This window comes from Schistocerca americana, chromosome 4 (assembly GCF_021461395.2).
Source record: "Schistocerca americana isolate TAMUIC-IGC-003095 chromosome 4, iqSchAmer2.1, whole genome shotgun sequence".
Classification (NCBI taxonomy): Eukaryota; Metazoa; Arthropoda; class Insecta; order Orthoptera; family Acrididae; genus Schistocerca; species Schistocerca americana.
The window spans coordinates 479686464-479712430 of NC_060122.1; the positions used below are offsets into that span (position 1 = coordinate 479686464).

Here is a 25967-nt window from a genome sequence, read left to right on the forward strand (position 1 = left end):
GCTTCTGCCTTGGTGCCAATGATGGTCGTATGCGTGTTTGGCGCCGTGCAGGTGAGCGCCACAATCAGGACTGCATACGACCGAGGCACACAGGGCCAACACCTGGCATCATGGTGTGGGGAGCAATCTCCTACACTGGCCGTACACCACTGGTGATCATCGAGGGGACACTGAATAGTGCACGGTACATCCAAACTGTCATCGAACCCATCGTTCTACCATTCCTAGACCGGCAAGGGAACTTGCTGTTCCAACAGGACAATGCACGTCCGCATGTATCCTGTGCCACCCAACGTGCTCTAGAAGGTGTAAGTCAACTACCCTGACCAGCAAGATCTCCGGATCTGTCCCCCATTGAGCATGTTTGGGACTGGATGAAGTGTCGTCTCATGCGGTCTGCACGTCCAGCACGAACGCTGGTCCAACTGAGGCGCCAGGTGAAAATGGCATGGCACACCGTTCCACAGGACTACATCCAGCATCTCTACGATCGTCTCCATGGGAGAATAGCAGCCTGCATTGCTGCGAAAGGTGGATATATACACTGTACTAGTGCCGACATTGTGCATGCTCTGTTGCCTGTGTCTATGTGCCTGTGGTTCTGTCAGTGTGATCATGTGATGTATCTGACCCCAGGAATGTGTCAATAAAGTTTCCCCTTCCTGGGACAATGAATTCACGGTGTTCTTATTTCAATTTCCAGGAGTGTATTTTTGTAGTATTAAATATGGGAAGCATTTCAGGGTTAAGCAATAATAATAATTCTTGAACATCTAATGCCCACATACCAAAACCCAAAAATGATCCACTACAGTAACTTTAAGCATAAGATAGACACCCTTCTCGCTTGAAAAAAATTATATTTTGAGATTGTAATTTACAACTAAAATTTCCAATTAAGACTTTTGCTAGTTGTGGTTTTTAACAAAGCTGTGATTTCAGTCCATAGATCTCTCTAGCTATATCTCGATTATGACATTTTTTATCCTCAAGGTGGCACAAACTCCTTGTTTCGTGTACTGAAGCCAGGTTCACACACATATCAACAGTATTGCCACGGCTAGTGGCATACTGCAGTCGCATGTATGAACTTTCAGTTTTCTGTGGCGCGACTTATGAGACACAACTCTTGTCACACCACAAAAAGTTCAACTTGGTTGTACTCTGTTGCGCCACTTTCCTTGCACAACTGCTCCCTGGGGGTAGTATTTCGAAACACGAGTATTCTGTCACAGTTATCGTGAAGTAGGCCTAATTGCTGCTGTATTCCATTTGATTGCAGTGTGTTTTCATTTTATTACCTGAAAAAACAACACACCCGAAACCAAGCAGGCGTCGATGGACTGGAAATATGCTGTTTCCCCAGTACGAAAAAAATTCACAGTGACTCTGAATTACGTGCCTGTGACAAAATCCTGGGATATGCATGATGTGTTATTGGTGGACTTTGCAGAGCACGGGACCACTGTGAATGCTGCAGCCTACATTAAACTTTGATTAAGTTGCGTCGTGCCCTTCTTTACAAACGCTACAACATTAACATTGACGGTACCAAATTTGTTCATGACAATGCTCGCTCCCATGTTGCTGCTCTTGTCATGAGAAAATCCCCGAATTTGGGTGGGAGGTGCTCCAGCATCCACCATTCAGTCCGGACCTTACACTGTCGGACTCTCATCTGTTTGGTCCCATGAAGAAATTTCTGGCCGGCCAACGATTCGCGACGGATGCGGAAGTGAAATCAGCAGTCCTCAGATGGCTGTCCTCCAGTCAAATGGACTTCTACAAACAGGGCATATTGAAACCGCTACCATGACGGGGGAAATGTGTTGAGAACGTTGGTGACTATGTAGAAAAGTAGGTAAAAGATTTAAGTTAATTTGTGATTTTTTGTTTCGTTACTTGTTACAGTTTTTCAAAGTAAAATTATTGTGCGTTACTTTCCGATATTGCCTCGTACTTTCATTGTTGTGCAAAATAAATTGCTCGAACAAATAGAGGTTATTTTCTTTGGTCACATAGATGTGACGTGCGTTGGACTCTTCCGTGTTATTCTGATATGTTTGATTAGAAATATCTCAATAGCGATTTTCGTGATTGGTAGTACAGACAAGATCTGGCTCTTTAGGTATTCAGAGCTAAAACCGTTTACTTTATGCATATGATATTAAAGACTTAAGTTTATAGAAGAAGATGAAAAACTATTTATATCCGTGGTGTTCATTTTAACTGAAGACGTTGAAATATCTCGAAAATTATACATCGGATCAAAAAAGTTATAATTCCAATTTTTTTGAGTCGGAGGGGGACATCCAGCGATACCACACCCAACCCCCATGAGTGGGTGGCGGGGAAAGGGAGGTTGGCAACTTTGAAATCTTCAATGAGAACCCCCGTTTTTTTATTGAAGGTTACGATTCTACGGCAAAATCTACATACATTTGGTCTGAATCATTCTCTTCGTTTCGCCGCAAATGGCGCTGTAATCAGAGGAATAGAAATGGGTAGACAATCGTAATTTCCGGGATGCTACTCAATGGCTCATGGGATCTCACCTCCATGCTGCGAGGCTAGGACAGGCCAGTATTTCATAACTTCTAATTGGGAATCCCATTCGCAACGTTGTATTCCTCCGATGGTTTGTGGCAGTGGCTCGAGGAGAACGCTACTCTTCTTTTGCAGTTAGAGTAAGTGTTCAAATATTGAGCCGCCAACTTCAATACACTTAGTGATCCACTTTTCAAGTGTCCGTACACAGGACAGAAGCATACCTGTGTGAATGTCAGCACAGGCGTTTCTGATGCGGTCGACCATGTCTTTACGACCTGTTGGCACTCGCTGGTACACCTTACCTTTTAAATATCCGTACAGAAAGAAATCCGGCGACGTCAAATCCGGTGACCTAACGGACCAATTAACAGGGCCACCTCTGCCGATCCTCCGACCTTTCTAAACACGGTCTAATACGAGGGCTATCCACAAAGTATATTACGTTTTGGAATTAAAAATAAATAATGTATTGGAAAATGGTTTTATTATATACAGATGAAAGCCACACTTAAATACTACTTTTCTACATAGTTGCCATTTAAATTAAGGCACTTATCGTAGCGATGGACGAGCTTGGAAATTCCTTCGTCGTAAAATTCGGCCGCCTGCGCCTTCAGCCACGTGGTGACTGTCTTTTGGGACAGAAAAGGTGTGATTTTTGTGGATTTCCTGGAAAGAGGCACTACAATAAACTCTCAAAGATATTGCCATACTCTGCACAACCTCAGAAGAACAGTACAAAACAAGCGCAGGGGAAAATTGGGCTCAAAGATCTTGCTGATTCACGAAAACGCCCGGGCCTACACGGCAAATGCCACTCGTGAAGTTCTCGAATCTTTTAAGTGGGAGTTGTTTCCTCATCCGCCGTAAGTCCCGACCTGGCACCGAGCGACTTCCACTTATTCCCAGCAACGAAGAAGTGGTTGGCTATGCAGCGCTTCGATGATGACGCACAGCTTCAAGAAGAGGTAACCACATCGTTGAAGGCGCAGGCGGCCGAATTTTACGACGAAGGAATTTCCAAGCTCGTCCATCGCTACGATAAGTGCCTTAATTTAAATGGCAACTATGTAGAAAAGTAGTATTTAAGTGTGGCTTTAATCTGTATATAATTTTAAAAAAATTCCAATACTTTACTTATTTTTAATTTCAAAACGTAATGTACTTTGTGGATAGCCCTCGTACCTCCTGTGCTTCAATTGCGTAATGTGCTGGACAGTCGTCATGTTGAAACCACATACATTTTCTAACGTCCAGGGCCACATCCTGCAGTAGTGGCTCTGAGCACTATGCGACTCAACTGCTGAGGTCATCAGTCGCCTAGAACTTAGAACTAATTAAACCTAACTAACCTAAGGACAGCACACAACACCCAGCCATCACGAGGCAGAGAAAATCCCTGACCCCGCCGGGAATCGAACCCGGGAACCCGGGCGTGGGAAGCGAGAACGCTACCGCACGACCACGGGATGCGGGCCCTGCAGTAGTGCCGGTAGTTTTTATTCCAAAAGCTTCAGTATTTGCGTGCATTCAATGTGCCGTCGATAAAACACGGACCAATGAGTCTATTCCCCATAATGCTACACCATACGTTAACTGACCAAGGTCGTTGATAGTCACTTTGCTGTAACCAATGGGGACCGTCTACACTTCAGTAATGCATGTTATGCCGGTTAACGCTATCATGGTTTGTGAATGTAGACTCGTTGGAAAATAGTATCTCGGCAAAAAACGTGGGGGTCGTTTCCATTTGTTGACGTGCTCATTCATAGAACACTATCCGTGTATGGAAATCTGCGCTATAAAGTTCTTGATGCAGTGACACATGGTATGGATGATACTTACGACAACGAAGTACTGTATTGTGACAATACTACCTACGGCATACCGGAATCGCGGTGTAATTGACGGGCGCTTATTCGTGGGTTTTTTGCCGCTCTGTATGCTGCCATCAGACGTAAAGGCGTTCACAACCTTGTAAAAAAACGAAAAAGAGCGAGCTTTCTTTGGAAAACGCTCGGCACACAAGGCAGCAGCAGCCTCAACAATTCTCTTACATTCTCCGTAAATCAGGATTATTTCAGTTTCTTCTTCTGTGGTTGCAGCATTCACCGTCCAACTGCGCGTCTGTTCTCCATGTGGGGACAGGTAGCTGTGCAGGCAATAAACACTGTGCAAGTATTGTAATGTTTAGAGCCGCTGTCTGTTCCACGTCTGCACGTTACGTGAGCTCTGGTCGCAGTGTACTGCCTGTTATGATACGTCGTAGTTTGTTAGACTGCCAGACTGGCGTGTGGAGTAGCCCCCTGTTCGATATGTCGGAGGATTACAACGTTGCGAATGGGGTTTCCAATTAGAACTCATGAAATACTGGCCTGTCCTAACTCCAAGCACGGAGGTGGGGTTCCACGTGCCGTTGAATATTCATAGGCCATTGAATAACATGTCGGAAATTACGATCTTGTACCCATTTCTATTCCTCCGATTACAGCGCCGTCTGTGGCGAAAGGAAGAAAATGCTTCGAACAAAACGTATGTAGATTTTGCCGTAGAGTTATAATCTTCAATAGAAAACGAAGGTTCCCATTGAATACTTCAAATTCCCCTCCACGCATAGAGAGGTGGGTGGCGGGTCGAGTGTGGTATTGTTGGATGTCCCTCTCCGTAACAAACAAACTGAAATCATACCTTTTTTGATCCGATGTGTAGTTGTCGAGATATTTCAACGTCTTCAGTTAAAATGAACTCCCTGTATAATGGATACTGTTGATATCAGTTTAAAATGTGAAGATCCAATCAGAAAGGCAGTTCACAATGTTTTTCTACGAATATCATCTGCACTGAAGGTGCCGGTGCGATTTTTGAAAATCGTTTGTGTTAATTGTATTCTTGAGCTCTCTCGAAACATTGACTATCGTTCTGGGGCTTGAGTGTAGGTGGCATACATCTTCTGGTGTGAATTCTAGCCTACAAAAGTGTGCGAAGGTTGAATTGTGTATAGTATTTTCTAATATCAGAACTAATGGTTTTTACGTCTCAGCTGTCACCACAGCGGCGATTTAAACAACTTTAGTCTGCTCTACACGATTAAGGAGTGGAGTTACTCATTTACTAAATTGGAATCTAGCTTATGCTTACATTCGACGTATTTATGGTACAGACAAAAAGCTGTGCCTTTCTGTAGTTGCATTCGTAACCACCTGATTTACGGAACTGAATAAAAGAAGAAATGAGTATGCTGTACATGATAAGCTACTGAAACATAAAGCGGTATTCGGAAGTACCTCAGGGTTTCAGAAGAAAATGGGGTGGAAAATATAAGACAGACAGAAAATAGATAGATATCAGTGGACAGAGACTCTCTCGACTTCTTAAATCACATTACAGGTCTAAATGTGGGTACCTTTCGCGACGCAGCAACTGTCAATATGTATACGCAGTTCAGTTCACTGAGTCACCGCTACTAGGTAGCTGCTGCGCCTTTGAAGTCCTCTCTACATGTTCTGACACGTCTGTCCCTAGTGGTACGCTTTGAAACTACGCTGTGACGCATATTACAAATCGAAACTTGGAGAGACGCTATATCCACTGATGTTTGTCATTTTTCTGTATGTCTTGTGTTTCCGCTTAGTTGTCTTCAGAAATCCCAAAGTTACTTACGAATAACCCTATATAATCCTATCAAGTTGCACTGGCTTGATACATTTGCTAGAAGAATGCACAGAGACAGGGGAATGCTGATACGAAAATCTTAAGCGTCAAGCACTTACCAAAAGTATTATGATATTGAAAGGAAGAATGGTTAGAGAAAGTCATAAACCAGGACAGTAAATTACGTTATACATTGATGAAAAAAAAAGTAACACCAAGAACGAATAGTGTGACGTAAACGAAAACTGGTAGGCGTGTTTCTACGTATGAAAGACTTTGTTTAAATTTTGGGCCAATTGCATAATGTTTTTGGTAAATACTTAATACTAATGATGTTTGTATCAGCATTTTCTGATCTCTGTGCATTCTTCTCGCAAATATGTCAAGCCCGTGCGACTTGATAGGAGTGTACAGAGTAATTCGTAAGTAACTCTGGGACTTCAGAACACCTCTCTTGGAGCACTGGCTCTCGGGCTTCGTAAATGAACCTTTAATGAAACATGGTGGTCTTCCTTCGATATTTTCTATTTTCTCCAGCAATCCTATCCGGTACGAATCCTAAAATGAGGACACAAGTCAGTTTTGCTTTATATACATGCTGTAACGGTCGTGAGCGTTAGTTACCTTTCAGATTAGACGTGGTAAGTTAATGTTAGTCAAGAATGCCTTTAAGGCGACAAAGGCGCCGTTGTCAGCACCTCACGGAGTTTGAAAGAGTTTGTGTAATACGGCTTCTTGAAGCTATATGTTACTACTGTGATATTTAGGAAAGACTTGGCAGGAATGTAGTCATTGTACATGATTACTGGCAGCGGTGGTCACGAAAATGTACCGTCACAACAAGACTAGGCCCTGGACGGCCACGTGGCACTACCGAGACGGACGACCATTGTCTTCGTCGTGGGGCTCTGACGCATCGTACCGCATCTGCAGCAGCAATATGAGCAGCAGTTGGCACCATAGTGACAACAAAGTGTTACAAATCGGTTACTTCAAGGACAGTTCCGAGCCAGATACCTTGTAACATGCGTTCCACTGACCCCAATCCAACGCCATTGGCGAGTTCAGTGATGTCAAGCGACAGCTCATTGGAAGGCGGGGTGGAGGTGTGTTGTGTTTTCTGACGAAAGCTGGTTCTGCCTCGGTGCCGGTTATGGCCGTCTGTTGGTTGGAAGGACGCCAGTTGAAGGCTGCGACCAACCTGCCTTCATGCTAGATGTACTGGACTACACCTGGAGTTATCGTCTGGGGTGCGTTTTCATGTGAGAGCAGGAGCCTCTCGCGGTTATCCCCTTGACTGCAAGTTTTTACGTCAGTCTGGTGATTCGACCTGTTGTGCTACCACTGATGAAGAGCATTTCGGGGGGTGTTTTCCAACAAGATAACGCTCGCCCACATATCGCTGTTGTAACCCAACATCTACATCTACATCTATACTCCGCGAGCCACCTTACGGTGTGTGGCGGAGGGTACTTATTGTACCACTATCTGATCCCCCCCTTCCCTGTTCCATTCACGAATTGTGCGTGGGAAGAACGACTGCTTGTAAGTCTCCGTATTTGCTCTAATTTCTCGGATCTTTTCGTTGTGATCATTACGCGAGATATATGTGGGCGGTAGTAATATGTTGCCCATCTCTTCCCGGAATGTGCTCTCTCGTAATTTCGATAATAAACCTCTCCGTATTGCGTAACGCCTTTCTTGAAGTGTCCGCCACTGGAGCTTGTTCAGCATCTCCGTAACGCTCTCGCGCTGACTAAATGTCCCCATGACGAATCGCGCTGCTTTTCGCTGGATCATGTCTATCTCTTCTATTAATCCAACCTGGTAAGGGTCCCATACTGATGAGCAATACTCAAGAATCGGACGAACAAGCGTTTTGTAAGCTACTTCTTTCGTCGATGAGTCACATTTTCTTAGAATTCTTCCTATGAATCTCAACCTGGCGCCTGCTTTTCCCACTATTTGTTTTATGTGATCATTCCACTTCAGATCGCTCCGGATAGTAACTCCTAAGTATTTTACGATCGTTACCGCTTCCAATGATTTACCACCTATGGCATAATCGTACTGGAATGGATTTCTGCCCCTATGTATGCGCATTATATTACATTTATCTACGTTTAGGGAAAGCTGCCAGCTGTCGCACCATGCATTAATCCTCTGCAGGTCCTCCTGGAGTACGTACGAGTCTTCTGATGTTGCTACTTTCTTGTAGACAACCGTGTCATCTGCAAATAGCCTCACGGAGCTACCGATGTTGTCAACTAAGTCATTTATGTATATTGTAAACAATAAAGGTCCTATCACGCTTCCATGCGGTACTCCCGAAATTACCTCTACATCTGCAGATTTTGAACCGTTAAGAATGACACGTTGTGTTCTTTCTTCTAGGAAATCCTGAATCCAATCACAAACCTGGTCCGATATTCCGTAAGCTCGTATTTTTTTCACTAAACGTAAGTGCGGAACCGTATCAAATGCCTTCCTGAAGTCCAGGAATACGGCATCAATCTGCTCGCCAGTGTCTACGGCACTGTGAATTTCTTGGGCAAATAGGGCGAGCTGAGTTTCACATGATCTCTGTTTGCGGAATCCATGTTGGTTATGATGAAGGAGATTTGTATTATCTAAGAACGTCATAATACGAGAACACAAAACATGTTCCATTATTCTACAACAGATTGACGTAAGCGAAATAGGCCTATAATTATTCGCATCTGATTTATGACCCTTCTTGAAAATGGGAACGACCTGCGCTTTCTTCCAGTCGCTAGGTACTTTACGTTCTTCCAGCGATCTACGATAAATTGCTGATAGAAAGGGGGCAAGTTCGTTAGCATAATTACTGTAGAATCTTAAGGGTATCTCGTCTGGTCCGGATGCTTTTCCGCTACTAAGTGATAGCAGTTGTTTTTCAATTCCGATATCGTTTATTTCAATATTTTCCATTTTGGCGTCCGTGCGACGGCTGAAGTCAGGGACCGTGTTACGATTTTCCGCAGTGAAACAGTTTCGGAACACTGAATTCAGTATTTCTGCCTTTCTTCGGTCGTCCTCTGTTTCGGTGCCATCGTGGTCAACGAGTGACTGAATAGGGGATTTAGATCCGCTTACCGATTTTACATATGACCAAAACTTTTTAGGGTTCTTGTTTAGATTGTTTGCCAATGTTTTATGTTCGAATTCGTTGAATGCTTCTCTCATTGCTCTCTTTACGCTATTTTTCGCTTCGTTCAGCTTTTCCTTATCAGCTATGATTCGACTACTCTTAAACCTATGATGAAGCTTTCTTTGTTTCCGTAGTACCTTTCGTACATGATTGTTATACCACGGTGGATCTTTCCCCTCGTTTCGACCTTAGTCGGTACGAACTTATCTAAGGCGTACTGGACGATGTTTCTGAATTTTTTCCATTTTTGTTCCACATCCTCTTCCTCAGAAATGAACGTTTGATGGTGGTCACTCAGATATTCTGCGATTTGTGCCCTATCACTCTTGTTAAGCAAATATATTTTCCTTCCTTTCATGGCATTTCTTATTACACTTGTAGTCATTGATGCAACCACTGACTTATGATCACTGATACCCTCTTCTACATTCACGGAGTCGAAAGCTCTACAGTGTGTCGACATACTGCCTTGGACTGCTCGATCACCAGATCTGTCTCCAGTCGAGCACATATGGGACGTCATCGGACGACACCATCACCGTCATACAGAACCAGCATTAACCCTCCCTATACTGACCGACCGAGTGCAACATCCCACAAACTGATATCCGGCACCTTTGCGACGCAATGCATGCAAGTTTGTATGCTTGCATTCAGGATTCTGGCTGTTAAACCGGTTATCAATGTGCCAGCATTTCACAGTTGCAGTAGCTTATTTCGCGTTTATATTAAACTGTGATCTTGTAATATTAAGTACTTAATTATGTTACCCAAACAAATCCATTCCAGAAATTTCATTACTGTCCATTAATTTTTTTTTGCGTTGCAATTTTTTTCCCTGTCAGTCTAATAGGAATCGTGAAGTCATCTTTTTATTACTGAACACGGTTTGGTCTTTAGTCTAAGAGTCTAGAAATACGTTCACCAAATAAATAAACAAAAAAACAAATGAAAAGTATTAAAAATAATTTAAAAAATAAATCTATGAAATAACAGTGGAATCATTGAACTTCTTTAATTTTGAACTTAAAAAAGACCTGTACCTGATGTGGATCTTCCGTAGGTGGCAGATCAGAAACAAATCCAGAGTCCTTGCGATAGAAGTTAATAAAGACGAACGCAGCGAGCACGAAGATGCAAATAATTCCATAACCACGGAAAGTTGCACGAGTACCTGGAAAGTAGAAGATATTGCGTTAGACTACAATACGTACAGTACTTCTGAAAATTAACGTTACTTGAAAGCTTCGTTAGGTATTAAAAGTTAAATCAGAAGATAATCGATTAAATTCTCTCATGTTAATTCAGGATACACAATCCTGTCATTATTTTGGTGTAAAATGTGTTTGTGGTGACTTGACTGACACATCTTTGAAAGGAAAGCACAATTTCTATCATTGTTTTCACATACTTACAAGTTCTGTAAGTCACATAAAATGTGTTTCATCTGTTAAACACACTTACAAATATTTTCCCTGTCTTTGGTTTCTTTTTCCATGTGCCATAAGCGACTTTCAGTTCTACATGTTTGATTAAAAACGATTATTACGTGGCATTGTTATCTGACCTCCCATGAGGCTAACCGCGATGGCGAAGTGGTCTTTACATGGAGGTAGATAGTTCAATACAGTTGCGTGAAATAGTTATCGTAAGAGTCGGCGAACATCGCCCGATTTTGGACCAAGGTGTGCAGCACTTGGTGCAGCTAGTGCATAATGTGGAACTAATGGCAACCTGTCCATCAAGTGACGAGGTTATCCTGGGTGCCACATCTTGCTTTGCGAGAATTAAATATCTGTAGAACGAGAGGCTACGTAAAAACTATATAAACGCTTTACTCAGTCTTACATAGCTGTGCAGAGGTTCTCAGAGTCCATAAAATCCTTTTTTGGTGTATGATATCTTACTTTAAGTGGAGAAAATTCTTCATATGTAAAAGTTGTACTCCGAGGAGTGTTATAAGACCATTACTTTTCACAGTGCACGTGAAAACCCATATGGATAACGCCGGAAGTACCCTGAGGCTCTTCGCGAATGATGCTGCTGCATACAGAGAAGTCGCAAAGTTAGAAAATTGTAGCGAAATGCAAGAAGACCTGCAGAAGGTTGACGCTTAGTAAATAAACAGAAGACACTGCTGTTTCTCATATAGCAAGCAAATTGGATTGAAACTGATGGAGTCGTTTAGGAGAAGATGCTTTACACCTACACATACATAAATACTTGAGTACATTCAATTTTATATAAACCAGGATATTAGCCTTTTCCCTGTAGCTTCTCCTGTATATGTTGGGGGTAAAGGGACAGACAGTGCTTCATTTCTAAAAATAAAGGCTCCTGTACTGTGACCTTTGGGAGGCTTTTTTTAAAATTTAGACGTTTTAAAACGTTATTTAAACACTTTTTTCGCCAGGGGTACCAGTAAGGCGTACCAGCAAGAACCGTCATAAATCAAGCGCTGGGTGCAGATATTGTGATAACTGATACACTAATATGTTCCCACTTCAGTGAGCAAGGTGATTTTTCTCTGCGTCTATTTGTCTTCCCACAAACACATCAAATAATTTACAAACTGATGTTCACTGCACTGTCATAATTATGCCCTGAAGTTGCTTATGCCTGGCAGTATAGACTATTCGTTTTAAGGTCACATGTCTACAATTCAGTACCTTACCTGCCGTCCAGGGGAAAATAAACATTTATGGCTTGCTTATGCCATATTTAATTTGAGATACTAACCAACCTAAAAATGTACTAGGTTCAATTATTAGTCTGTAAATGAAGTAAATTCTGATGTAATGTTGTTCAATATACTGTCATCAGTCGCCAATAGAGATATCTGCCTGCATATTATACACACATCATTCCCCATTTCTGTATCCACCTCTTCCTCCCTCCTTCTCTCTGTCCATCTCACCCTCCCAACTTTATCTGTCAATTTCTTCCTCCCAATTCTCTCTGTCTCTTCACCCTCTCCTCCTCCGCCTTCTCGTACCCATCTCCCCCTGTCTCTGTCCTTCCCCTCCTTTCCCCTCTTTCTGTCGATCCCCTCCTGCCCGCTCTCTCTACCTATCCTCACCTTCCCCCTTTACTCCTATCCATCCCTTCCCTTTCTTCCACTGACTCTACATCCCAGGATGGGAATTGGCCTTCTAGGTAATTTTACGCCATTCTTCTCTGGACTTCGTTGTAGACCTCCAGTTATGGCAACCACCTCGTGCAGCATCTTCTACAAACTTATCACTCCATCTCAACCTCGTTTCTCCTCTTGCTCTTCTTCCTACAGGTTCAGTGCAGCAGGCTTTCTTTGCAGGATCTGTCTCATCGAGTCGTATTACATGTCCATCCCATCTCAATCCACACAACTTTTTGAACTTGACCACATCATCCTCCTTACAGCAGTCATGAAGCACGTCATTCCTTCGCCTTCTCCTACTCCAATTTTCATACACAGGTCCAAAGATTCTCCTCAATATACTTCTTTTGTGTGGTCTCAGTCTACTTCCACCCTGCTTTGTAATCGTCCATGTTTATGAACCATAGATAAGTGCTGGGCGTATCAGCGTTGTATAGAGTCGGTACGTAGTCTTTCGTGATAGAAGCTTGGATTTAAAATGTCGCAGCATTCCAAAATAACATCGATTAGAAGCACTTATGTGAGCCATAATTTTACTCGAAGTACTGACATTTGCTTCTATCTTGCGCTCAGATGACTGAAACATTCCACTCGCTCAAACGTCATCCCATCAAGGGTTACTGTGGGCTGTAATCGTTGATTTGTATCATTATACATATACTTAGTCTTCCCTTAATTAATTTTCAGGCCCATTTTTTGTGTCTTAGTTTTAGAGCTGAGGAGGTACTTTGTAGATCTCTAAATGTTCTACTCATTAGATCCAAATCATCGGCATATCACAGCAGTTGTACGGACTTATAGTAGGTAGTGCCTCTTGTCTGGATATGCGATTCACGCACCACTTTTTCGAGTGCTAAATTGAAGAGTACGCACGAAAGCCCATCCGCTTGTCTTAGCCTAGTTCGTGTGGGAAACGGGGGTGATAGCCTAGACTGAACTCGCGCAGTGCACTGGGAGTGCCTTGGGGTAATCTCTGCCAAACACACCAACTTCTCAAGCACCCTAAATTCCCGCATTACCTCATAAAGTTTAGTCCGATTTATTGTGTCATATGCAGATTTGAAATCAATGAAAAGATGGTGCACACCAACATTAAATGCGTTGGTCTTTTCTACCATTTAACGGAGAGTAAATATCTGGTTCACAGTTGACTTTCCTCGTCTGAATCCACATTGATAGCTTCCAATAATGTTTTCTATATGGGTATCCATACCCCCCCCCCCTTCCCCCGCCAACTCTTTGTCCATCCCCTCATCTATTCATCTCATCTTCTCCGAGCTGTGGCCATCTATACATGTAACTCCTGCAAAACAACTCGTTAACGCAGGGCAATGTGACTCCAATATAATCGTACCTGTCATTCAAGGCAGCCGAAGTGTCAGGGACCTGAAAAACCGCGTTCTGCTCCTGACAGATAGGCCGCCGTGCAAGGCAGGCTGATACTTCTCCCATACAACATGCCTCTTTTCTTTGACTTCTTTCTACGGCTGCTCCTAACTCACCTAGTTCAGTTAAAACCAGTATTCCACTTGACAGAGACCAAGAAACGTGTGTAAGAAACATCATGTATTCATCTATATAACAAATTGAGCTTCTCATATCAATATGAGGCACTGAAAAATCTGAAGGCATTCCTACAGGTGTGCTATACATGACAGAACGTCATCTTTAAGTCACAGAAATTGAACAGACGCATCTAGATACATACAAGTTACTTTTACATTACTGAAGGTGTAATACGAGGAAAGAGGAAGCGGCTACATGCACAAAATATTCCATGTATCAGTGGCTACTGCACTACACAGCTATTTAAAATCTTTAGACCGTTCGCCTGATGCAAGTCTTTCGAGTTGACGCCACTTCGGCGACTTGCGTGTCGATGGGGATGAAATGATGATGATAAGGACAACACCCAGTCCCTGAGCGTAGAAAATCTCCGACCCATGCCGTTAGGTATACCATTCCGTCGCGCTGACCACTCAGCTGCCAGGGGCGGACTATATAAATGATTTATTGGGGACACAGCGGGATTCTACAAAAACTGTAATATTTCCTGATGATACAAGCATACAGAAAAAGTGTCCAAACACAGCCATAAGAATAATGAAACAAGCTTAAAACCAGTACACAGCCAGCAGCTTTTATGAACTCATACGAGTATTATGCAAATCAAAACAAAAAATGATATTTTTGAAGTGTTAGATGAAAGCCATAGCAGACTTGTGTACGAGCAGGAGTAGTGAAGTTTCTCAAACTAGCTGTTTATCTCTACCATTCACGTACAAAGTTGGTAAACGTTATTTTCCAACCAGACTGTGTATAAATCCTATTGTCTGAAAAACAAAAAAAATTATATCCACTATGATGGAAAAATGTCGTTCTTCAAATTTATTGAGGCTGTGGGGCCGACGTAGAAGAAAATGATGTACAAAGCATTCTAGAAGTAATTACCAAAATTGTCAGGTTGAGTAGATTAGCGCTAATCATAAGCTTTTGTTAGCATACTTTACAGAAGTAACCAGCAGTGGCCGTTTCTGCCTCTTAATGTGTAACTTGACTTGTCCCACATCCCTGAGGGTTGTCCTTCATTATGGGATTTACGGAATGAGGTACGTGAATGAATGAATGAATGAAAGAATAACAAAGTGCGTCTCCTTGAATTTTGACATTTTCGAGTTTTATGTTGTTCTTGTAGTGCAGACATAGTTGTGTCAAGGGTAAAATGGATCATTCCTTAGAGTGTGTATTTCCAAGCCTTACGTTAAGTGATTTGGTACTTCTAAGAAGAGCTATCTCTTTATCGAGCAAAATAGTGGGCCATGTCCATTGAGTGTTGACTGTTGTGGACTGTTGTTTGGAGTTTCACATTAACATTAATTATCGAAACAATAAAAGTAATTGAAAACATAGCAATCCATTACGTATTTGTATGTTCCAAGTTTTTTAACTTATAATATATGTGTAGCGTAATGCGAAATATGAGCATGACTTCATCGCATCGCTTCATATTGAAATTATCTGTATTTAAGGATTTGCGAAAGGAGAATTGCAGATCAGTAAGGAATGGGCCTATAGAGAATGTTTTGATCAAGAGTGTAAACAACTGTAACATGGCTGTCTCACATCGCTTAACGATTTTATTTCAGCTCTGTTACGATTACTTGATAATTTATATTGTGAGCTTGGTACTTTTGCTTGGAGTGGGAAGCTATCGGACTCCTTGCAGGAAGGGAGTGACTCTGGCTGTACAAGAGTGTAGCGTTTGCTCAGCAGAAGGCTCTCACTGTCTCAAAAGCAGAGAACGGCATCCTCCTGTGAGGTGGCCAGTTTTTATGGAAAAGTCTTGTTTTCTGAAATGTTGCTGTGGCCAGTTCCTGGCGCTAATCCGCTGCAACAGGTGCACTGCTGGTGGTTGTCACAGCGTTCCCGTGTGTGAACTTGAGCGAGAAAATTGCCTTTCTGTCTGCACATCAAAAAGAGCCGCCTACCGACGCTATCCTGGCTGTGTGAGAAATTTCGTTGCTTTCCCTTCAGTTTATGGACTTTCCAATTCAGACCCGCCACCAGAGATGGTACGAATGATGCTAACGAATGGAGAGAGACAGCTCGGCTCCAATACCAATACAATGAATCACAATATACCTTTTTGTGCGGCTTAAGCGGAGTTTTCTGTTCCGCTACGCTGATTTTACGTGGGGACAGGCAAATTCTCGTTCGTCGCCTGGGCAGCAGCATTAGGTCACCCCTCCATACGGAATTTGGGAATTTTGGGCACTTTAGGAGTGGGAAGTTTGATTTGCTTCCCAGCTCTCGTCTTGTCCTGGTGCCCACTCACTGTACTTGGGAAATACAAAGAGTTGCTTGGGCTCAGTCAGTTCCCAGTTAACTAACTCCGTTGCGCATCTTCTAAGCTAAATTCTTTATATTTAATATTTATCTCTCGTTTATCTTGAACTTTCGAGCTGTCCATATGGGAAATTGTTATTCCTTTTTCTTCATGCAGTCTTTAAATAGAAGTGCAAGCCCAACAGCGCTTGGCGTCGCTCATCTTCCTCTGCGGTACTTTGTTATCAGTTGACGAGAGCAAAAAGAAGTTTTGTACTCACAATTTATACTTACATTTTGAGGTCCCTAATTTCCTACAACTTACGCGTGGTTATGTGACCCTTAAATAATAAAAATGCCCACTGCAATTTTAGGGTGTTGCTTCAACGTAGTAAGTTTCCGTTGCTAAGCATTACACCCAAATACACGAGAGGTAGAGAGGTGATAACGAATGAATACAGCTCGCATATATTATAGCTGGTTTAATTTGTGCACACGCTGTTGAGCCTTGTTTCGACCTCTACCAAGTCGTTAGCGTGCCACTATTCATGTCAAATGTGTCATGGGATCCGTGATGGAACATTTGCGTACTTTCTGTTTAACTTCTGCATGCCATTAATCATAGCTGTCCGCCCCTGGTCGCTGAGTGGTCAGCGCGACGGAATGTCATACCTAACGACCCGGATTCGATTCCCGGCGGGGTCGCAGATTTTCTCCGCTCAAGGACTGGGTGCTGTGTTGTCCTTATCATCATCATTTCATCCCCATCGACACGCAAGTCGCCGAAGTGGCGTCAACTCGAAAGACTTGCACCAGCCGAACGGTCTACCCGACGGGAGGCCCTAGCCACACGGCATTTCCATTAATAATAGCTAATAATCTGTTTTGTTTCATTAGAGATAGTCCCGCATTACTTTCTTCCCTTCCTAGGAGCTATCCAGTTAATTTTCATAGCAGGTCTTTGCCGGGATAAACATAGATATAAACACTTAATTTTCACAATCTTTCAATATTCGAAAAAAGACCTTGCCAAACACGTGATAAATTTAAAATTAATAATCAGATTGCAAATGAAGGACAAAGGGAAACACTGACAAAGTCTCATTATCTGCTTACGCAGGAGGTAGAGGTAGGTAGAGAGGCCGTCGGTCAACCAAAGAGCCACATAAAACCACTCCCTTACAGACCCTTGTGGACTTTGCCTTCTGCCTCAATTTAACATCAGAAAATACGTAGCTGAAGATGACTAAACCAGCACCTCCTGTGATAGTAACAAAGAAATTGCTGCGGTTTCGTAAATATTACGAAATGCTGTCCAAATTAGGTATATTTTTAAAAAATTCATTTAATTAAAGTATATATTGTGGATATGGTCCAGTTTTTCCATAAAAAAAAAACACTGGAAGGCAAATTTATAGTGCTTATAATTCTGTAATGTTAATGAAATTCCAGCAAATGTAATAAGATGATGTTTTCATGTTTGCTATTTCTATTATTTGCAGTAAACAAATGAAAGCATTGTTGTTGCGGCCTCCCGTCCGAAGACTGGTTTGAAGCATCTCTCCATGCTACTCCGTCCTGTGCGAGCCTCTTCCGCTCCGAATAACCACCGCAAACTTCATCCTTCTGAATCTGTTACTGTATTCATCTCTTGGTCTCCATCTACAACTCCCCCCCCCCCCCCCCACACCAATCTACTATTCAGCATTCATCTGTAGCATCACATTTCAAAAGCGTGTATTCTCGTGTCGTCTCAACTGTTTATCGTCCTTGTTTCACCTCCTTTCAGAAAAAGCTTCCTAACACTTAAATTACACTCCCGGAAATGGAAAAAAGAACACATTGACACCGGTGTGTCAGACCCACCATACTTGCTCCGGACACTGCGAGAGGGCTGTACAAGCAATGATCACACGCACGGCACAGCGGACACACCAGGAACCGCGGTGTTGGCCGTCGAATGGCGCTAGCTGCGCAGCATTTGTGCACCGCCGCCGTCAGTGTCAGCCAGTTTGCCGTGGCATACGGAGCTCCATCGCAGTCTTTAACACTGGTAACATGCCGCGACAGCGTGGACGTGAACCGTATGTGCAGTTGACGGACTTTGAGCGAGGGCGTATAGTGGGCATGCGGGAGGCCGGGTGGACGTACTGCCGAATTGCTCAACACGTGGGGCGTGAGGTCTCCACAGTACATCGATGTTGTCGCCAGTGGTCGGCGGAAGGTGCACGTGCCCGTCAACCTGGGACCGGACCGCAGCGACGCTCGGATGCACGCCAAGACCGTAGGATCCTACGCAGTGCCGTAGGGGACCGCACCGCCACTTCCCAGCAAATTAGGGACACTGTTGCTCCTGGGGTATCGGCGAGGACCATTCGCAACCGTCTCCATGAAGCTGGGCTACGGTCCCGCACACCGTTAGGCCGTCTTCCGCTCACGCCCCAACATCGTGCAGCCCGCCTCCAGTGGTGTCGCGACAGGCGTGAATGGAGGGACGAATGGAGACGTGTCGTCTTCAGCGATGAGAGTCGCGTCTGCCTTGGTGCCAATGATGGTCGTATGCGTGTTTGGCGCCGTGCAGGTGAGCGCCACAATCAGGACTGCATACGACCGAGGCACACAGGGCCAACACCCGGCATCATGGTGTGGGGAGCGATCTCCTACACTGGCCGTACACCACTGGTGATCGTCGAGGGGACACTGAATAGTGCACGGTACATCCAAACCGTCATCGAACCCATCGTTCTACCATTCCTAGACCGGCAAGGGAACTTGCTGTTCCAACAGGACAATGCACGTCCGCATGTATCCCGTGCCATCCAACGTGCTCTAGAAGGTGTAAGTCAACTACCCTGGCCAGCAAGATCTCCGGATCTGTCCCCCATTGAGCATGTTTGGGACTGGATGAAGCGTCGTCTCACACGGTCTGCACGTCCAGCACGAACGCTGGTCCAACTGAGGCGCCAGGTGGAAATGGCATGGCAAGCCGTTCCACAGGACTACAGCCAGCACCTCTACGATCGTCTCCATGGGAGAATAGCAGCCTGCATTGCTGCGAAAGGTGGATATACACTGTACTAGTGCCGACATTGTGCATGCTCTGTTACCTGTGTCTATGTGCCTGTGGTTCTGTCAGTGTGATCATGTGATGTATCTGACCCCAGGAATGTGTCAATAAAGTTTCCCCTTCCTGGGACAATGAATTCACGGTGTTCTTATTTCAATTTGCAGGAGTGTATATAGGGTTTTAAAAAAAAAAATTCTCTTCTTCAGAAACGCTTTTCTTGCCATCGCCAGTCTACATGTTATATCCTCGCTACAGTTACTTGCTGTCCAACTAACAAAAGCCATCTACCCATCTACTACATTAAGTGTCGCGTAATTCCTCAGCATCACCTAATTAGTTACACTACACTCCATTATCTTTTTTTTTTTTTTTTTTGCTGACATTTTATATCTTCTTTTCAAGACACTGTCCATTCCGTTCAACTGCTCTTCCAAGTCCTTTGCTGTCTCTGACAGAATTACAAAGTCAAAGCATTATAAAATAGAAGCATGAACTTGAGGTCTCTGTTGGTAGAGTTGACACACTCGTCCACCTGTTGGTGTACTCAAAGTGGTGGCCCGCTAGATTTCTTGTCGCCTAACAGAACAACATACATTGAGGTGACAAAAGCCATGGGATAGCGATATTCACGTATACAGCTGGCGGTAGTGTCGCGTACAGAAGATATAAAAGGGTGGTGCATTAGGGGAGCTGTCATTTGTGTTCAGGTAATTCATGTGAAAAGATTTCTGATGTGATTATGGCAACACGAGGGAAATTAAAAGACACTGAACGCGGAATGGTAATTGGCGCTAGACTGATGAGACATTCCCTGTCGGAAATCGTTAGGGAATTAAATACAGATCCATAGTGTCAAGAGTGTGCCGAGAATACCAAATTTCTGGCATTTACCACGGACAACGCAGTAGCCGACTGACGACCTTCACTTGATGACCTAGAGCAGCGGCGTTTGCGTCGGTGCTAACTGACGAGGAACAGTTAATGGAATAACCGCAGAAATCAGCGTGGATCGTACGACGAACGTATCCGTTAGGACGATGCGGCGGAATCTGGCGTTAGGCTATGGCGGCAGACGACCGACGCGAGTGCATTTGCTAACAGCACTACATCGCCTGCAACGCCTCTCCTGGCCTCTTGACCATATCGGTTGGTCCCTCGACGATTGAAACACAGTGGCCTGGTCAGATGAGTCTCGATTTCAGTTGATATAAGCTGATAGTAAGGTTCGAGCGTGACGCATACCCCAAGCAGCCATGGACTCAAGTTTTTAACGAGACATTGTGAAAGCTGGTAGTGGCTTCATAATGGTGTGGGCTGTATTTACATGGAATTGACTTGGTCCTCTGGTTCAGCTGTTCGGCTACGTAGAGACCATTTGCATTCCTTCATGGACTTCACGTTCCCAAAAAAATGATGGAATTTTTATGGATGAGAACGCCCCAAGTCACCAGGCCACAATTGTTCACGATTGGTTTGAAGAACATTCTGAACTATTCGAGTGAATGATTTGGCCACCCAGGTCGCCCGATACGAATCCCGTCGGACATTTACGGGACATAATCGAATGGTTAGTTGGTGTGCAAAATCCTGCACCAGCAACATTCTCAGAATTATGGACGCGTATAGAGGCAGCATGGCTCAATATTTCTGAAGGGGACATCCAACCACTTGCTGAGTCCATGCTACGTCCAGGTGCTGCACTTCGCCGGGCAAAATGAGATCCGACACGATATTAGAAAGTATCCCAAGACTCTTTTCACTCTTTGTAAAGAGCAATGAAGGGGCGTCTGTGCGGAATTGCTCGCATGTTACGAGGCTGATCGTAAAAAAATTTAATCTAAAATCGGCACAGACGATGAAACACGGGTTCATCACTTCGAACCAGAAACAAAACGGTTATCCATGGAGCGGCGCCACACCACATTGTCTCCGAAGAAAAGTTTCAAAGCCGCATCCTCAGCCAGTAATATCATGGTGACTGTCTTCTGGGACTCTGGAGGGGTTCTTCTGTTTCATGTCCTTTCTCACTGTGCAAAGATCAACTCTGATGTGTACTGTGTTCTGAAAATTGAAGAAACGACTTCACCGTGTTTGTCGCTACAAAAATGGAAACGAATTTCTCCTTCCCCATAACAATGCAAGGCTTCACGCAAGTCTGCGCACGAGAGAGGAGCTTACACAACTTCATTGGACTGTTCTATGCCGTCAACCGTACAGCCCAGATATCGCTCCCTCCGACTTCCATCTGTTTGGCCCAATGAAGGATCCACTCCACGGGAAGCAATGCGTGGATGATGGGGCGGCTAATGATACAGCTAGACGTTACCCCCGATGTCGACCAGTAGAGTGGTACCATGCGAGCATACAGGTCCTCCCAGTAAGTTGGCGTAATGCCATCGCATTGAACGGAAATTGTGTTGAAAAATAGTGTTTTGTAGCCAAAAGAGTGGGGAATAATATAGTGTAGTGGGTCCTGTATAAACCAACCTGCTTTCAGAAAAAAATGTGTTGCACTGCTTATTGCACGCACCACGTAATTGCAGCTGTTTTTTCCCGGTTTGTAGCGAATGTCCGTTGGGCACCACCACCCACAAGGGGAAAGAACAGCCGACAACTAATATAAACAACAAAAGTACTCTAAATGTGAAAGGCAGCCTGAAGATGAACCTGTCCGTTCGAAACAAGTAACGGCGCTATTTTTGTAAATAAACAGCGTTATTGACAATGGCTGGTTGCTGTTTTTTTCTTTGCAAGAATCTGCTTGTGTCTTGTACACAGCCATGATCTCAATATGTCAGATTTCGACAAAAAAATCACAAGAATAGTGTATCCATGGAAGTTGTAGATTTGAGAATCTGCTCGCCAGACAGAACGCTACAGGTAGAGACGGTACTGACCGAAGTAGTTGACGAAGATGCCGCCGATGACGGCGCCGCAGCCGCGGCCCAGCCCGTGGTGGATGCCCTGCAGCACGCCCTGGGCGGAGCTGCGCAGCTCCTGCGGCGTGTTGTGCGCGATGTACGAGCAGCACGCCGCCCACACCGCAGCGTGCGTGATGCCTGCGGCAAGGCGCGACAAGGCACTTCACAAGCCAGCAGCACCTCGGAGCCAACTTGTGGAACACTACTGTAAGTTTACGTTCAGTTCGAGCAAAAGCTCACTTCTCAGCTATGGAATTCTTTAGTGGGTATCAAACGCGCAAAACATGAACATAGTTCTCACACTACAGAGAAGGGTCATAAGAATAACTGGAATTAAAAATACTCCTATCATAGCACAAAAAGACGAATTTCCTAGACAGAGTTAGGAATGTACACTACTGGCCATTAAAATTGCTACACCAAGAAGAAGTGCAGATGATAAACGGGTATTCATTGGAAAAATATATTATACTACAACTAACATGTGATTACATTTTCACGCAATTTGGGTGCATAGATCCTGAGAAATCAGTACCCAGAACAACCACCTCTGGTCGTAATAAAGGCATTCATACGCCTGGGCGTTCAGGCAAACAGAGCTTGGATGGCGTGTACAGGTACAGCTGCCCATGCAGCTTCAGCACGATACCACAGTTCATCAAGAGTAGTGATTGGCGTATAGTGACGGGCCAGTTGCTCGGCCACCATTGACCAGAAGTTTTCAATTGGTGGGTATCTGGAGAATGTGCTGGACAGGGCAGCAGTCGAACATCTTCTGTGTCCAGAAAGGCCCGTACAGGACCTGCAACGTGCGGTCGTGCATTATCCTGCTGAAATGTATGGTTTCGCATGGATCGAATGAAGGGTAGAGCCACAGGTCGTAACACATCTGAAATGTAATGTCCACTGTTGAGAGTGCCGTCAATGCGAACAAGAGGTGATCGAGACGTGTAACCAATGGCACCCCGTACCATCACGCCGGGAGATACGCCAGTATCGCGATCACGAATACACGCTTCCGATGTGCGTTCACCGCCATGTCGCCAAACACGGATGCAACCATTTTGATGCTGTAAACAGAACCTGGATTCATCCGAAAAAAAGACCTTTTGCCATTCGTGCACCCAGGTTCGTCATTGAGTACACCATCGCCGGAGCTCCTGTCTGTGATGCAGCGTCAAGGTCTCCGAGCTGATAGTCCATAGTGCTGCAAACGTCGTCGAACTGTTCGTGCAGATGGTTGTTGTCTTGCAAACGTCCCCATCTGTTGACTCACGGATCGAGACGTGACTGCACGATCCGTTACAGCCATGCGGATAAGGTGCCTGTCATCTCGACTGCTAGTGATACGAGGCCGTTGGGATCCAGCACTGCGTTCCGTATTACCCTCCTGAACTCACCGATTCCATATTCTGCTGAGTCATTGGATCTCGACGAACGCGAGCAGCAATGTCGCGATACGATAAACCGCAATCGCGATAGGCTACAATCCGACCTTTATCAAAGTCGGAATCGTGATGGTACGAATTTCTCCTCCTTACATGAGGCATCACGACAACGTTTCACCAGGCAACGCCTGTCAACTGCTCTTTGTGTATGAGAAATCGGTTGGAAACTTTCCTAATGTCAGCACGTTGTAGGTGTCGCCACCGACGCCAACCTTGTGTGAATGCTCTGAAAAGCTAATCATTTGCATATCACAGCATCTTCTTCCTGTCGGTTAAATTTCGCGTCTGTAGCACGTCATCTTCGTGTTGTAGCAATTTTAATGGCCAGTAGTGTAAAAGAAGGGACATATCTGCCAGCTTCAAAGACATTTAAATCAAAACATCTTGACATATTCCCGCTTTTTCACTTGTTAGTATTAACTATTCATGTCACGTAACATAATGCATCGTGTCAAGTAAAGTAAAATGATACTTGATGTCGTGTCATATAACATGACACATGCCACCATATCATTTTTCCTATGGCCGGCGAATCTTCTAGATCTTGCCGCAGACTCAGGGACTTTACCCTAGAAATTGCAAGATGCAGGTATGCCAACCCCTTGCAGTTGAGATAGCTCATTGCACTGGGGAAGCAGGGTTCACTCGTAAAAAAGCACGAATATGTCAAGATGTTTTGATTTAAATGTCTTTGGAACTGCCAGATAAGTCGTAAAGCCAGTTTTCTTCTCTTATGTCCCTTGACATTACATTCCATTACCGCAGCTTGGCAACCGATGCAGATTTTTATTGACTTGTGCGACGTCTGATACGGTATATGTTTTTCAAAATGGTTCAAATGGTTCTGAGTACTATGGGACTTAACATCTGAGGTCATCAGTCCCCTAGAACTTAGAACTACTGAAACCTAACTAACCTAAGGACATCACACACATCCATGCCCGAGGCAGGATTCGAACCTGCGACCGTAGCAGTCGCGCGGTTCCGGACTGAGCGCCTAGAACCGCTCGGCTACCGTGGCCGGCTATATGTTTTTCATTGTCTTTCGAATCACGTTGCTTACACCGCAACAACGGATAAAGCTTTCACAAAACAATAGGACGACCATTAATTAGATTTATTTGTCTGTCTTCTTACAAAATTTGAACTGATTCGCTCAAGTTTAAAACATAGAAATGGCGCGCGTAAACATACTTACAGAAAACGTTTTTGTTCCACGAAAAATCCGAATGACGCTTGATTTTTGAAACAGAGTTTTTAGTTTTATCGTAAGAATGGACGTTTCATTTATTTCATTCACTTTGAACCGTTTATACGCATCCAGTTCATGCAATAACGAATTTAATTTGCTACATTTAGCTCGAATTTAAATCGTCGTATGTCGAAAATGGATAAATATTATTGGATAAAAAAATTTTGTTTTGAATTTCTCAATTTATCTACCTTCGTGCAAAGTTTGAACCGATTCGTACTAGTTTAAAGTATAGAAGGGGGCGTCAAAAACCTCCCAGAGAAATATGTTTTTGCACGTAAAATCCAACTAAGCAAAGATTTTTTCAAATTATTAAAAATTTATTTTAAAATATTTATCTTAGACCAAGATGCGATACACCAGTGCACAAAATTTTAACCACCAGTTTTACTCCAGTCCGGAGAGTGTTTTTGCACGTAAAATCCGAGCGAGGGTGGCTCTTTTTGCACGTAAAATTTGAACGGTGCACATACAAATGGTGCCATTACCTTAGCATTAATTTAAGCCAAATGAAAATCTTTTGCAAAAGGTAGTAATCGATTCGCACAATCGTTCAAACCATGATTACTATACTGTAACATAGCTGCAGCAAGAATTGCTATAAAAACGGCCACTGCTCGCTACTAAACCAAAAACTTTTTACTCAGGGAACCTGGCTCAAATAAAAACCGAGAACCAAGATCACTCCCATACCCTAAAACCGCGATTCTGCGAGAGGCCTTTTGGTATATATATTTTTAGGGCTTATTGTAAAGATCTGTTCGAAGCATTGGCGATTTTAACTAAATTGTGTGGTATGTTTACCGATTCATTACGCCTGGACTTAACGTGTAGCAACAAAGGTAAAACAAACCTCCAAATACAAGTTTCCGTAAAGAAATAAAATTGTGCAATGGTTTACCCAAGGAGATTAAAGATTTCAGTAAAACACACGTATTCAAAAAT

General features: G+C 43.8%; 1 protein-coding gene across 1 annotated transcript in view; it reads right to left on the reverse strand.

Annotated features, from left to right (window-relative positions):
* The window catches only part of LOC124613563 (major facilitator superfamily domain-containing protein 6), a 370141-nt gene that overhangs the window by 61817 nt on the left and 282357 nt on the right, over positions 1-25967 (reverse strand). Inside the window, exons 9-10 of the mRNA XM_047142277.1 lie at positions 22299-22460; positions 10417-10547 (exon numbers count right to left, since the gene is read on the reverse strand). Of these exons, the coding sequence (XP_046998233.1) occupies positions 10417-10547; positions 22299-22460 (293 nt within the window). The remainder of the gene's footprint in view (positions 1-10416; positions 10548-22298; positions 22461-25967) is intronic.